The sequence below is a fragment of the Podarcis vaucheri genome, assembly GCF_965113315.1.
Source record: "Podarcis vaucheri genome assembly, chromosome: 2".
NCBI lineage: Eukaryota > Metazoa > Chordata > Lepidosauria > Squamata > Lacertidae > Podarcis > Podarcis vaucheri.
Window position 1 is genome coordinate 20,371,088 of NC_138760.1, and position 13,757 is coordinate 20,384,844.

Here is a 13,757-nt window from a genome sequence, read left to right on the forward strand (position 1 = left end):
CCCTGATGCTTTTTACAATGGGAATGGGTTGCCGGGAGCACGCTGCAACATTACTTCATGGTCATTGCTGGTTTACAGGGCAATCCAATTCTGCTATTGAATGACGAAGCTGTAAATGGCTTGAGGGTTACATACTTAAGCATTTCTGCACCCACTAATCATGGCCTCTGTGTGGTTACGTATGAAAAGCACACATTTTGCTTGTTTTGCCGTGATGATGCATTTGGGGAATCCACCAGTGCAGAACAGCTACAGAACATGTAATTGTGACCAAATAATTCATGCATGATCTTAATTTTCATACATGGAAATCTTCTTTATGTCAGAATAATACTCTGAATGAAGCGGCTTTAACTTTCTGCCTCTTTACATGTCTCTTTATGATCCCCACCAGCCTAAACCCAGATAAACTTTTCATAAGGATTAGAAACCTTGTATTTCTGGGGTGGCGGGGAGGTGGGGAAGAAAACTTGTTTAAGGGCTTTGTGAGGCTTGCAGCATTGCAGCAGGTTCCTCTGGGGGAGCCAGATTGTGTTATTTGCAATGTGAATGCATAAAAAAATAATTGCAACCTAGAAGTCACTTTTTTACCTTTCGGTTTTAGGTTGGCCTAGGCTCAAGTGGGTTGTAACAGATTCCAAGTACCTCTCTAAGTCACCAAAGGACTGGCAGCCCAACATTTCAAACGCGGGGACTGAGCCAGCTTACATTGAGGTATGTAGCGAGTAAAAATCAACAAAACAGCATATGCTGCCTTGGCTATTAAACTTGTAATATATTTAGGATGTTTCAAGTGTCTGTGTGCCTTGCTGCCAAAACCTCATGTCCTCCTAATGTGCCCTTTCTCACCAGACGTTGTAGTTTAAGCATCTTTGTGAACTGGCACAATTATAAATTGAGGACGCAATTTACGCGGAAGTTCTTCTTCCAGTGCCCTTTGTTCTTCTCAAGCAGATTTTTTTAACCTTAAGAGTAGCAGAAGCTTCTGCCATAAGAGTTTGTGGTGGGATGGGTGATCTGTAGTCTTCCAGATGTTGGACTACATTTCCCATCATCCCTGAGTATCTGCCATGCCAACTGGGGTTAATGGGAGTTGGAGTCCCAGCTACTTCTTTAGGGCCACAGGTTCCCTATCCCTGGTTTATGGGAATACTTTGGGAGTTCTAAACCTCATTTCAAATGGTCTGTTGCCTTTGGTGGTGAGTCTGTTCACACTTTATTTTGAGAGAGAGAAAGAGAGAGAGAGAGAGAGAGAGAGAGAGAGAGAGAGAGAGAATGGGAATAGCATAGGTAGAGCAGGGCTTTTCAAACTTGGGTCTCTAGCTGTTTTCTAGATTACAGTTCCCATCATCCCTGACCACTGGTCCTGCTAACTAGGAATGATGGGAATTGTAGTCCAAACACAGCTGGAGACCCAGGTTTGGGAAACCCTGGCAACAAATTCAAGCTTGTATTTTTTCTCATTCTACTCAATTTTGCTCGCTTATCCATATTCTGCCTTGGATGCAAACACACATGCATATACACAGGAAAGAGTAAAGGGCTCTCTGTCTTCAGCTTTGTGAATGGTTAAGGCAAATATAACAGCACTTTGATCCCTGAATTGTTGATAATTGTGCGCTTTTCTCAGTACAAGACCAGCAAGGAGGGGAGTGTGATGGGTGTGACCGTGTCACGAATTGCTATGCTGGCTCACTGCCAGGCTTTGTCTCAGGCCTGCAACTACTCTGAAGGTGAGTGCTGTCCAGCCTGGCTGCATTAGGAGTACAGGGAGTCATGTCCTAGTGGGCAGCTCTCTCCAGAGAACTGTGAACCCAGCCCAGTGCTAGTCTTTAGGAGTTATGCGCTACACCCATTAAATTAAAGTGATTGTTTGCAAACGGAGCACCAGTTCACACTGCCAAATGCTTCAGTGTGATATAGGTTTCATTGCCCAGCCACACTGAGAGAGACTTGTATGTATGTCTCGTAAGCTAATGGTGTTATTTCATAGTGAGTTAGCTGCTGTCTCCTGTATACAGTCATACCTCTTGTTACGTTTGGTTCAAGTTACGTCTTTTCAGGTTGCGTCCCGTGGCGACCCAGAAGTACCGGAAAGGGGTTACTTCCGGGTTTCGCCACTCACGCATGCGCAGATGCTCAAAATAATGTCACACATGCGCAGAAGTGGGTTGTGTTCTGCTCATGTTGCGAATGGGGCTCCGGAACAGATCCCATTCGCAACCAGAGGTACCACTGTATACAGTTTGGTTCACTGATGTGTTTCTCTGTACAAAATCATATAGTTCCTTAATTTTTAATCATTGTATTAAAGCATTTATGTGCCACTCTGCATTGAATATTCTAGGCCATTTTATAAAAATATACCCACATATATCAGCCGGTAGAGCATGGTACCCTTAATCTCAGGGTCGTGGGTTTGAGTCTCACATTGGGCAAAAGATCCCTGCATTTCAGGGGGTTGGACTAGATGGCCCTCGTGGTCCCTTCGAAATCTACAGTTCTTTGATTCTATGAAATTATTGCAAGGAGCAGCTTGACTTTGTAAACTGATCCCTAGTAGCTTTTACATGCAAAGAAGAAGGATGTTGTGATTTATTTTATTTTTAAAAATTCAGTAACATTCCTTTCACCAGGCATTTTCTTAGCTTCCCTAAATGCTCAGTACACATTGCCAGTGGCTTTTGCTTCAGCTTTCCTCTGAATACCACTTGTTTGGTAATCACAAGCGGGGAGAGTGTTGTTGTGCTCAGGTCTTACTTTCAGGCTTTCTGTAGCCTTCTGGTTGGCCACTGTGAGAACAGGATCGTAGAATAGATGGGCCTTCAGATAAACCAAAACAGAGCATTCATAGCATTTTATTTACAGGCATCTTAATCTGCCCTGTTGGACTCTTGAAGCAGCCAATACCAATCACCACTGCAATAAAATAAAATAGAATAAAACAATTAAAATAGTGTTCCATCCCCCGCCCCCTTTGTCAATACAAATCTGTTTAAGTGTGTATGTAGAACGTTTTGTAGGTAAATTTCCTGTTAGAGAAATGCTTGGCATTATCAACGAAGGAGATTTATTTTCCTGTTAAGAAGCTTGCTGTAAGCATCTAAGGGGAGAGATTTTGGTTTTTCATGGCAAGTCTGAGAAGTGGCCAGTACAATATGATTATTCATGGAACCCTGGAGTAGACTTGGTGTTTGTTTAGCAGAATAGAAAGTTGCACCTCGGGAAGCAAAATTTCAGACAAGTTAAGTGTTAACATTTCTGTTGCAGGTGAAACCATAGTGAACGTCCTGGATTTCAAGAAAGATGCAGGCTTGTGGCATAGCATGCTAACGGTGAGTCAGCATTTTAAGGGGATGATCTGCAGAAACTTTACCGTGACTTCTTTTCGTAGGCTACAGAGGCAGGAGGTTATTGGACTAGGGGGGCTAGTCTGGTCCCCTAAATGCTCCCCCTGGAACCTCCTTCCCAAAGCCTGCGAATCTTCTGCCCGGCTTAGCGAGGGAAGCGTTATGCTCATGCCCACAACATCGCCCTTGCAAGCTGGCACCTCTAGCCCTAACTGTTCCCCTATGAATAATTTCATCACGTGCCCGACTCAGCTTAGTCTTAAAGGTGGAAGGACCACTGAAGAATGGTATGACTGCAACCCCACTGGAATGTGAAGTGTAGCATGTCAGCATTATCTTAAAATCCTATGAATTAGCGTTTTCACTTAGATTTATTGGATTGGATTCATTGTGGTTATGTCCATGGAAACCACACATTTTTGCCGGTGGTTTGTTTTTATTTGATTTGCACCTGGGTTATTCTCTGTGTGCGCATGTGTAAAATTGGCTCTCTTTCTGTCTTTCAGAGTGTAATGAACAAGCTGCACACCGTCAGTGTGCCCTACTCAGTGATGAAAACCTGCCCTCTTTCCTGGGTACAGAGGGTTCACACTCACAAAGGTGGGCATTGAAAGGCCATTGCACAGCTGACTTGTCATGAAATTCTACTCCATATGATCCAGAGCAGAACAATGTATAGTTGGCAGAGTAAAAACTTAAAACACGTTTCAGGATTCCCCAAATATAGACAAGAGGCAATTGTATTTCATCCAGCAGAGTTTTACTGCTACTGAATGCAAATGAGAATAATGGTCACAAATCAAATACATTCAGGATTGGCACTGTCCATAAGAAATCCAGTTGCAGCAGACTTAATTTAAACTTAGAATAACTTACAATAAGACTAAACCTTAACACTAAGCATACCGTGTGCAGAACATCACACCAGAAGGAAAAGAAAGAGAAAGAGAAACCCAGGGTCTTCTGGCCTATTATTATAGTCAGCATGACCTTGACAGAAAAAGATAACAGTTTAAGCCAGCTGTAGTCAGCTTCTCTGAAGAAATAACCCAACATCACAAACCTTTCTTTCACACAGAGAAGCTACTCTTGAATTAAATAGAATAGGAAAGATTTCTACACATCCGCTCAATACTTTCTGTACCAAGAAATGAAAACTGACACTCTCCCCATTTATTAGGTGCAGGAAGTATTGGTATGCAAAACATCTATAGAAAAACATATTTGGCCCCTATCTGGTCCCCAGTCCTGTTCCCATGCCCATGGAGCTGAATGGGGTGCAGAGAAGCTGCTAAAGGGATGTGTGACTCTTTGATTGTTACTGGGAACATAGCCTTAGGCTACATGGTTCTGCTACTTTCTCATTGGAGATCTTGGAGAATTGGCTGGTATCTTCTCACCCTGTAGTCTTAGCATTTGTTTACCAAAGGGATTTGCCTCCTAAGTCTGCCTAGAGTTTTGTCCTTCAGATCTCTGAGAATATCCCTGTGGCTTTTACTTAAAGGAGCAACAAGTAAGCCTCCACTTTGGTGCACTGACTTTCTCCAATTCTCTCGGTTGCAGCTAAGGTGGCTTTGGTGAAGTGTCGAGATTTGCACTGGGCCATGATGGCTCACCGGGACCAAAGAGATGTCAGCTTAAATTCCCTGCGGATGCTGATTGTAACAGATGGTGCTAACCCTTGTGAGTATCCACGTGGACCTGTTTTCCTGACGTGGTGCCTGCATATTTAGCAGGTTTTCCTCCAACAGTCTTCAGAATTGTGCTCAGTGAAGATAACTTATTCACATACTTGGCAGTAGAGCATTGAAAAGTGTGTGCGCACATGGATACAAGTAAGATTTATTTCCAAGTATGGGATTGCAGCCTAAGGCTGTATACACTTACAGTGGTGCCTCGCAAGACGAAATTAATTCGTTCCGCAAGTCTCTTCATCTTGCGAGTTTTTCGTCTTGCGATGCACGGTTTCCCATAGGAATGCATTGAAAATCAATTAATGCGTTCCTAGGGAAACCGCCTTCAGACCAGGTCCGGGGACAGTCTGTCCCCGGACCTCTTCTGAAGGCTGGGGGGGGGGACAAGGGCTTTTCTTCCCACCCCCAGCATTTTAAAAAACCCCGGGACAGCGGAGGACTTCTCCGCTGTCCGGGCGATCTTAAAATGCTGGCGGGCGGCATTTTAAAATCGCCCTGGGACAGCGGAGGACTTCTCCACTGTCCGGGGCGATTTAAAAGCCCCTGGGAAGGCAGGCAGGGGGGACAAAGACTTTCACCCCCCGCCCGCCTTCAGAAGGTGTTGCCGCCCCGCCGCCCGGCTTCGGAGCAGCGTTCCGAAGCCCGGCGGCGGCGGGAGGAGGCGTTCCCGCCCCACCGCCCGGCTTCGGAGGAGGTCCGAGGACAGTGGGGAAGACGCGCTGCGCTTCCCCGCTGTCCCGGATATTTCCCTATGGGCTGTCGTCTTGCGAAGCAAGCCCATAGGGAAATTCGTTTTGCGAAGCGCCTCCAAAACGGAAAACCCTTTCGTCTAGCGGGTTTTCCGTCTTGCGAGGCGTTCGTCTTGCGAGGTACCACTGTATTTGCCTGCATGCTGTGAGATCATTTATGGCATGGGCAGCCAGATGCAATACAATGGAAGTGAGTGGTCTACAGGGGGCAAAGCATTGGATAAAATCTTTGCCTCTTGAGGAAATGTAACTTAATCTTCTGATGAGCTATGCGAGAGAGGGGGCAATTCAGTAATTCTTGGCGCTGTGGTCTAAACCACTGAGCTTCTTGGGGTTGCTGATCAGAAGGTTGGTGGTTTGAATCCCCGTGATGGGGTGAGTTCTCGTTGCTCTGTCCCAGCTCCTGCCAACCTAGCAGTTTGAAAGCACGCCAGTGAAAGTAGATAAATAGGTACCGCTGCAGCGGGAAGGTAAACAGCATTTCTGGGCACACTGGTTTCTGTCATGGTGTTCCGTTGCACCCAAAGTGGTTTAGTCATGCTGGCCACATAACCCGGAAAACTGTTTGTGGACAAACGCCGGCTCCCTCAGCCTGAAAGCGAAATAAGCGCCACAACCCCATAGTCGCCTCTGACTGGACTTAACCATTCAGGGGTCCTTTACCTTTTATCTATATTTCATTGTACTCCAATAGGAAATTGGTTATAACTATTTCTTCTATATTTTCAAATTAGAAGAATAGAGAGCAAAGATTGTGTGTGTGTATGTATGTCAGTCAAGAGAACTTTCCCTGTACTGTTTGCATTTGTTGCAATTTATTTTGTAGCAGAGGTAAATAAAAGGATTGCTTCATTGTATTTTTTGCAATCTATGTAAGCAATTCAATTATATTTTTTTCAATTCATTCAAGCAGTTCAAATGATTACTGTCTTACAGAACAGTGAGTTGCCAAATATTCTGCAGCTGCTTTTATAGAGTTAGAAAGTTAAAGAAATTTATAGAGTTTATAGAGTTTTAATTCCATTTCTTTAACTTTAAACTCTATAAAACACTTGGATATATTCTGGGAGTCTGTGTGGTGTAGTGGTTAAGAGCGGTAGATTTGTAATCTGGGGAACCGGGTTCGCGTCTCCGCTCCTCCACATGCAGCTGCTGGGTGACCTTGGGCTAGTCACACTTCTCTGAAGTCTCTCAGCCTCGCTCACCTCACAGAGTGTTTGTTGTGGGGGAGGAAGGGAAAGGAGAATGTTAGCCGCTTTGAGACTCCTTCAGGTAGTGATAAAGCGGGTTATCAAATTCAAACTCTTCTTCTTCTTATAAGAGGAATTGAATTGCAGTTTTAGTTTTGCCTAGATATTCTAGCTTGGTGCTGCCTTAAGTATACGAGACAGGTAACAACACTAAAACCAAAGCTCATAATAAAGAGCAAAGGTGTTCTGTATACAAGAACACCTTGCTAAATCATCTTAGATGCAGTAATTTGGAATGGCAGTAGTCAGATAAGGGTAACACTTGCTTTTGTCTGCTTCTAAGCATGTAATAACTTGAGTTATACTGGCAAAGTTAAAGAAATGGAATTAAAACACTTGGATATATTCTGACAGACATGGTATTGGGGGTCTATTTCAAGGCAACCTCTAGAGAAATGGCCAAAGACTTTGCAGAAGTCCTATGAGAATTGTATCTTTAAAAGAGGACAACAGCCATTTCTGTCCGGGGTGGGGAATCACCCCCTCCATTAACAGGCAGCACAGAGGAGGAGACCTGAGCATCTTTAAATTGCTCACAGGGGATGAGGCAAAGGGTCTTTGAAAGAAATGAGCAACAGGGTGCTGCTCCTCTTGGGGGCTTAATTGAGTGTCTGGCCAGATGGTGTTGGCAAGCAGCACAATTTGAATGCAATTAGCACTTCTGGATCAGATGGAGGCAGAATGCACTGGGAAGATACACCTTAATCTTCTGGGTGTGGTGGGGGAGCACTTAAACCTTGTAATTGTCTTCTTTCACAAATGTTTTCAGATTCACAAGGAGTCTGCACAGCGGTTCTTAGAATCCTAGGGATTATTGTGAAGTGCTTTGTACAGTTAGAATTAACATCAGTTCCCGTAATTCCTTTTTAAGGTTTGGATGTTCAGAGAGCTTTGAAAGGAAGGTGGAGGTTCTTCTGGCCTTATAAATAGCACAATGTGGGCATTGCAGTTTTATTATTATATGCTTTTATCCAGCCTTTTTGTGTACTTCATCTGCAGACAGGCCTCCCACAAATTATAATATGCCTGGGGCTCCAGAACTATATTACTGCACAGTAATTAAGTGAGGAAGTCTGATTTTAGAAAGAGGCACTCTATTATAGCACTCAGACATGTCTGCAGTGCACTAAATCTTTAGGAAATATTATTACATTTAGGCATCATATAAATTGTAGATATTATGGCTTTCCTAAAGCAGCCTTTGTGTTTCTGTTAGCAGGCCCTGTTCACAGTTTAAAATGATAATGATTGCCTTCCAGGGTCTGTGTCCTCTTGCGATGCTTTCCTAAGCTTGTTCCAGAGCCATGGGCTTAAACCGGAGGCAATATGTCCTTGCGCAACATCTCCTGAAGCAATGACTGTGGCAATTCGGAGGTAGGTGATGTCTGATTTTCCCAACTACCCTCTTGTGTGTTTTAAAGAGATGCCACCAATTTACAAATACTTTAAGCTTGTTTCTTATCTGGGGCATCTGAAACGAAAGTTGTAGTCAGTACATAGCTACTGTATTTTTTGCTCTATAAGACTCACCTTTTCCCTCCTAAAAAGTAAGGGGAAATGTGTGTGCGTCTTTTGGAGTGAATGCAGGCTGCACAGCTATCCCAGAAGCCAGAACAGCAAGGGGGATTGCTGCTTTCACTGCGCAGCGATCCCTCTTGCTGTTCTGGCTTCTGAGATTCAGAATATTTTTTTTCATTTTTCTTATAATTGTTTGTGGGTACATTCCAGCCAGGTAAAAGTGCTGGGGAAGGATGTGGAGCACGTAAGGGTGTCACGGGCCAAATAGAGAGGCCAGGAGGGCCACATTCATATACATACCCAAGCGTGAAGTTCCCCACCCCAGCCATGATCAGTAGGAAGCCAGCAGTGTCCCTCATATTGTGCTGTAGTATATTAATGCCTCTTGTATTCCTAGACCTGGTGTTCCTGGGGCACCCTTGCCTGGGAGAGCCATCTTATCGATGAATGGATTGAGTTATAGTGTCATACGTGTGAACACAGAAGATAAGAACTCTGCTCTCACTGTGCAGGATGTTGGACATGTGATGCCAGGAGGTGAGGATCATGGTGGTGGAAGGGGAGAGTACATATGCTCTGAAATGTTTCAAACTTTCTCTGTTTGGACTCCTCCCTCTCTCACCTATCACCTAACAATAGCTATCCTTTCAGGCTGCAGCAGAGGTTTCTTTGTTCCTCTTTCCCCTAAACTGTTTTCAAATCCAGCTGGCCGTTGTAAGAATTAAAAAGCAGCTTTAAGAATTGGTGTCTGGGTGTGTTTGTTTTCCTCTTCCCTCCTCCTCACTTTTTCCTCTCGTGTTGCGTCCTTTAGGTTTTAAATTTGTGGGAAGGGGCTGCCTTATTTTTACTGATATTATGTAAGCACTTTGGGAGGTCCTTTGGCTGAAGAGCAAGGTAAAAATCTTCAAATAAATATGGGAGTTGGGCAGCCATGTTGTCTGCCACAAAGGCTCCTTTGCTCCTGCGGTAGCCTCAGCTGCTATGTAATCCTTTGCTGTTGCACCCTTAAAATCCCCTGGGTACTGCTAACTGACTTTTTCATCTGATGGTTATTCAAATTGTTTGGGCTTATTCTGCCCACTCAAAAAGAAAATGGGTATTGTGTTCCTCTAATCCTTTTGCTTCTTAAGGCTCACGTTACCTGTGGCCAATCACACGCTTGGAAAGGTCTCAGCAGCACAATTTAGCTTTGTGGTAGCATTTACCTTGAGAATATGTATTCCATCTTAGGGAAATTGCTGTCTGTGCCCATATCACCCCATGACATACCTGTGCGTCTAATTTTCTGCAGTCTCCATCTCCCATCCCATCGTCTCCTGTGCTTAGAAATGAACTTGCAGCTAGTTAGAAACCAACAAAAATACAAGGTAAAGGAGCTTTACTGGGATGACTAATGATTGACATGCTGGAAGCACAAGCTGTGAAAGAAAGAAAAGTCCAGATTAGGCTTTGCCCATTAAAGTTAAGTGTTTGATAACTTGAACACCTTAAACAAGGAGACAGACAAAAATAGGACCGTAGCTGCTCTAAGCATAGCAGTTGCTTCTTAAAAGGTGTACTTGGGTCCCAAGCTTGGTTCTGTTCCATTTCCTCTTTTACATTTCCATCAAAGGAGTTGATCTCCGAAACTGAACGGGAGGTTCCCTAATGGCATTTGATTTGTTCTAGGGATGATGTGCATAGTGAAGCCTGATGGACCTCCTCAGCTCTGCAAGACAGATGAGATTGGCGAAATCTGTGTTAGCTCCAGAACAGGAGGAATGATGTATTATGGGCTGACTGGAGTTACTAAAAGCACATTTGAGGTATGCAATTCTGCATTCTGACTTTAAATGGATCGTGTTCTGTTTTATTGAGTTAGCAGAGGGTTTGCTTGGGCTTTTCACAGCTTTTTGCTTTTTTTGAGATAGTGGATGGGAAAGGAAAAGGGAATCTTTCCGTGTTTAATTTTTATAATATTTATTAAGCATTCGTATTGTGCTTGCAAGTACAGTAATACCTCCGCGAATGTCTGCCTTGTCTAGCGTCCACTTCAGTGAACGTCCGCAGCAAACCCGTAAGTACCGGAACAGGTTACTTCCGGGTTTGCTGTTTACGTATGCGCAGAAGCGCTAAATCTCATTTCGCGCATGCGCAGAAGCACAAACCACTCCACACGCGTGCGCAGACGTGGCACTTTGCCCTGCATCCTTTTTGGCTAGCGGCTGGGGCTCCAGAACGGATCCCAGTCACAAAACAAGGTACGACTGTACAAAAAACTCTTCTTTGCATATATTCTTAGCAATCCCTATGGCGACCAGTAGGGTAGGTCAGTATGCTCCCCATATCACAGATTTGCAAAGAGTGGTGGAGCTTTGGCTGACAGAGTGGCTTTCCTTAAGCTACCCATGAGCTCATGGTTGAGGTGAGACTTCAACTGAGGACTTTCTGCGCTGAACATACGTTCTTAACAGCTGACTATACAAGCTTAATTAAACACTGTCTCAAATTTAGCACTGTGTGGGAGTATCTGTACCAAAAGTTGAACCATCTACAATTAGCCACTGAAAGACTAAAAATCTGTTTTTGTGGCACCATGATGAATATAGGAGATCACAGATGCCACATCTGAATAAATAATTCTGCTCATTTCTCTTAGAGTCGAGAGCTTTAGGCTTTCCAGAGATCCAGGCAGGCTGCATTCACTCAACTTGCTTTGGAAGTTGAAAGGTTGAATAGGGGAGGCTGTGGAAAAGCAATTGCGTTTCTTAATCTGTACACCTCTTTAAGTGAGACTCCCTATGCATAGCAAAGATGCACAAGCTTTTGGCTTTGTATTTGCTCTGCAGTGTGAAGTTACTAACTCAGTTCTGCAGTCTGGAGTTATAAGAATCTGGACGCTCACTTTTTTAAAGCAAGTTTCCAGTTGCCATGGTGGCTGAGAAATTTGGGACGTTATTGGTTATATAGGGGTAGGATTCAGAGTAGAACTGTGGAGGGCATTGAGGCAATCAGGGTGTGTGATTTATTTTCCAGCACAGCTGGAGCACTCTGTTTCATACACAGAGAACCTCCCTGTCCTGTAGACAGAGTCTGTTATTCCCTGCTGTGCTAGTGGTATTGTCCTTCCTTCATTTCCGCCAAGTTAATCCTTGTCAGTTTCCTCTGAAAACGTAGATCTTGTGAGTGCAATTTTTGGTGTGCTCAAAATAAATTGAGGTAACTCAGGGGAGGAAAGGTCGGCACACACGTCGCCTTGATAGCAGTGAATACAGAGGAGCAACAAGATGCTTCTGAGCATCATAGCATCACAGCAGCAGATCATGCCCTGGTTTCCAATCTTGTTAAGCCTACTAGTAAAACTGTCTTGCGCCTGTCAGTGAGAGTCAGTGTTCCTTGTTTTGTGCTTTCTGGGTTTGCACTCTGTTCCAATTAATGTCAATGCCTGGGTTATGTAAGGAAAGCATCTTCCAAGGGGAAAGGATTGATTTTTTTTCCTGGGCTACTTCCATCTGGAAAGGGCTCTTGCTGTATTGCAGTGGGAATAAACTGGGCATCTTCCTGTACAGAAATGATGTCCCCTGATGTCCTTCCTTTTCTTCTTTCAGGTCATCCCTATGAATTCTGCTGGCTCTCCTGTGGGCGATGTACCGTTTGTGCGCTCTGGTTTGCTAGGTTTTGTGGGACCTGTACGTTCACCTGCATTCATTGCACTTTTCCTTCTTTCATTAATATTTACATTAATATCCTGCCTTTCCTCCTAGGAGCTTAAGGGGACCTTCTCCCCTTTCACATTTTACCCTCACAACAACAACCCTTTGGAGTAGATTATGCTGAGAGACAATGACTGGCCCAAGGTCTCCCAGCGAGCTACAAAGCTGAATGGAGACTTGAACCTTGGTCTCTTAGGTCCTAGTGCAACACCCTAAATTACTACATCACACTGGATCTCACAGTAGGCAGTCACTGGACCAGGATGTACACAAGCCTGTGCAAAGAAATGTGTTTAAAACAAAGCAAAACCCTCCTGAATCCCCCTGTGATGCCTTCCCCCCTCTTACAAACATATCCTATTATTATACATTTGGCAACTTATTTTGAAAGAGGCAAGCATTTATCATATAACTCTAATTGGTTAGAACTTTGCTTCACAACTTTTGGTGCCTAGGATACAGTGTTTGCTCCTTCATTGTTAAAGTTAGAGACACACTTCACTCTTACTTTAATCACCTACCTACCTCCAAGATATATATATAAGTTGTTAGTTTTCAGAACAATAAACAGATAGTCATTCTCACTGCAGCCAGGAGATATCCCCATTAAGACTGCTTCCTGGCATCCTGCCTTTTCCTATGCCCAAAGTAGAGCTGAGCTGCATTTTCTAGGCAGTGGCAATGTTTCTGGGCAAACCTGCTTCTGAAGTTCCTCCAGGTTTATCATCTGCAGCACAGGCTGCATTTGGGAATCTTGGTTCAGCCTTACTTCTTTATTTCTCATGTATTAGCAGAGGGAGACGAGAAAAATGTTGCATGGGGTCTCCCTTTTCCTGTGAGCGTAGACTGGTGAATCCATTCGACATGTTGGCTTAATTTACGTACTTGTGTGGCATACTAGTGTGGCCCACACTTTAGGACCCAGTGGCTTAGATGCTACAATTACTCCCCCCCCCGTTATCTGATTCACAGTCCAGTTTCTATGAATAGTTTAGAATCATCCACCCAAATTTCCTTTCTTTCAGTATCTTCTCATATTTCACAGTTGTTGTTTTTCAATCACTAATTAACAGGTTGAGAGGGAAACCTAAGTTTAGACTTCACGTTGGGTGGATTTCTGTGGTCTTTGCCATAATAAAAGGTCTGATTTAAATGATCATAATTTTCTTTTGTGGTCTCTTGTAAGATGCATGTACGCTACCTGGTAGGAAGGGTGGTTTAAATACATGAAATAAAAGAATTAACAAAATAGCAGAAGGGGAAGCAGTTGGTGATCATGGGGAGAAGGATTGTGTTTGCTGATGCCTCCCCCCCCCCCTTCTCCCCCATACAGGGCAGCTTGGTATTCGTCGTTGGGAAAATAGATGGGATGCTCATTGTTAGTGGACGCAGACATAATGCCGATGACATTGTGGCCACTGGACTGGCTGTTGAATCTATAAAGACGGTTTACAGAGGAAGGCAAGTCTGCATCTCCATAAAAAAATAACGAACTGCGGAATTA

General features: G+C 43.9%; 1 protein-coding gene across 1 annotated transcript in view; it reads left to right on the plus strand.

Moving 5' to 3' along the window:
• DIP2B (disco interacting protein 2 homolog B) overlaps positions 1-13,757 on the plus strand; it is a 191,883-nt gene that overhangs the window by 152,791 nt on the left and 25,335 nt on the right. The window contains exons 12-21 of the mRNA XM_082212954.1: positions 605-714; positions 1,631-1,733; positions 3,271-3,335; positions 3,857-3,950; positions 4,914-5,033; positions 8,303-8,417; positions 8,959-9,098; positions 10,230-10,366; positions 12,149-12,229; positions 13,587-13,714. Coding sequence (XP_082069080.1) covers positions 605-714; positions 1,631-1,733; positions 3,271-3,335; positions 3,857-3,950; positions 4,914-5,033; positions 8,303-8,417; positions 8,959-9,098; positions 10,230-10,366; positions 12,149-12,229; positions 13,587-13,714 — 1,093 coding nt within the window. The remainder of the gene's footprint in view (positions 1-604; positions 715-1,630; positions 1,734-3,270; positions 3,336-3,856; positions 3,951-4,913; positions 5,034-8,302; positions 8,418-8,958; positions 9,099-10,229; positions 10,367-12,148; positions 12,230-13,586; positions 13,715-13,757) is intronic.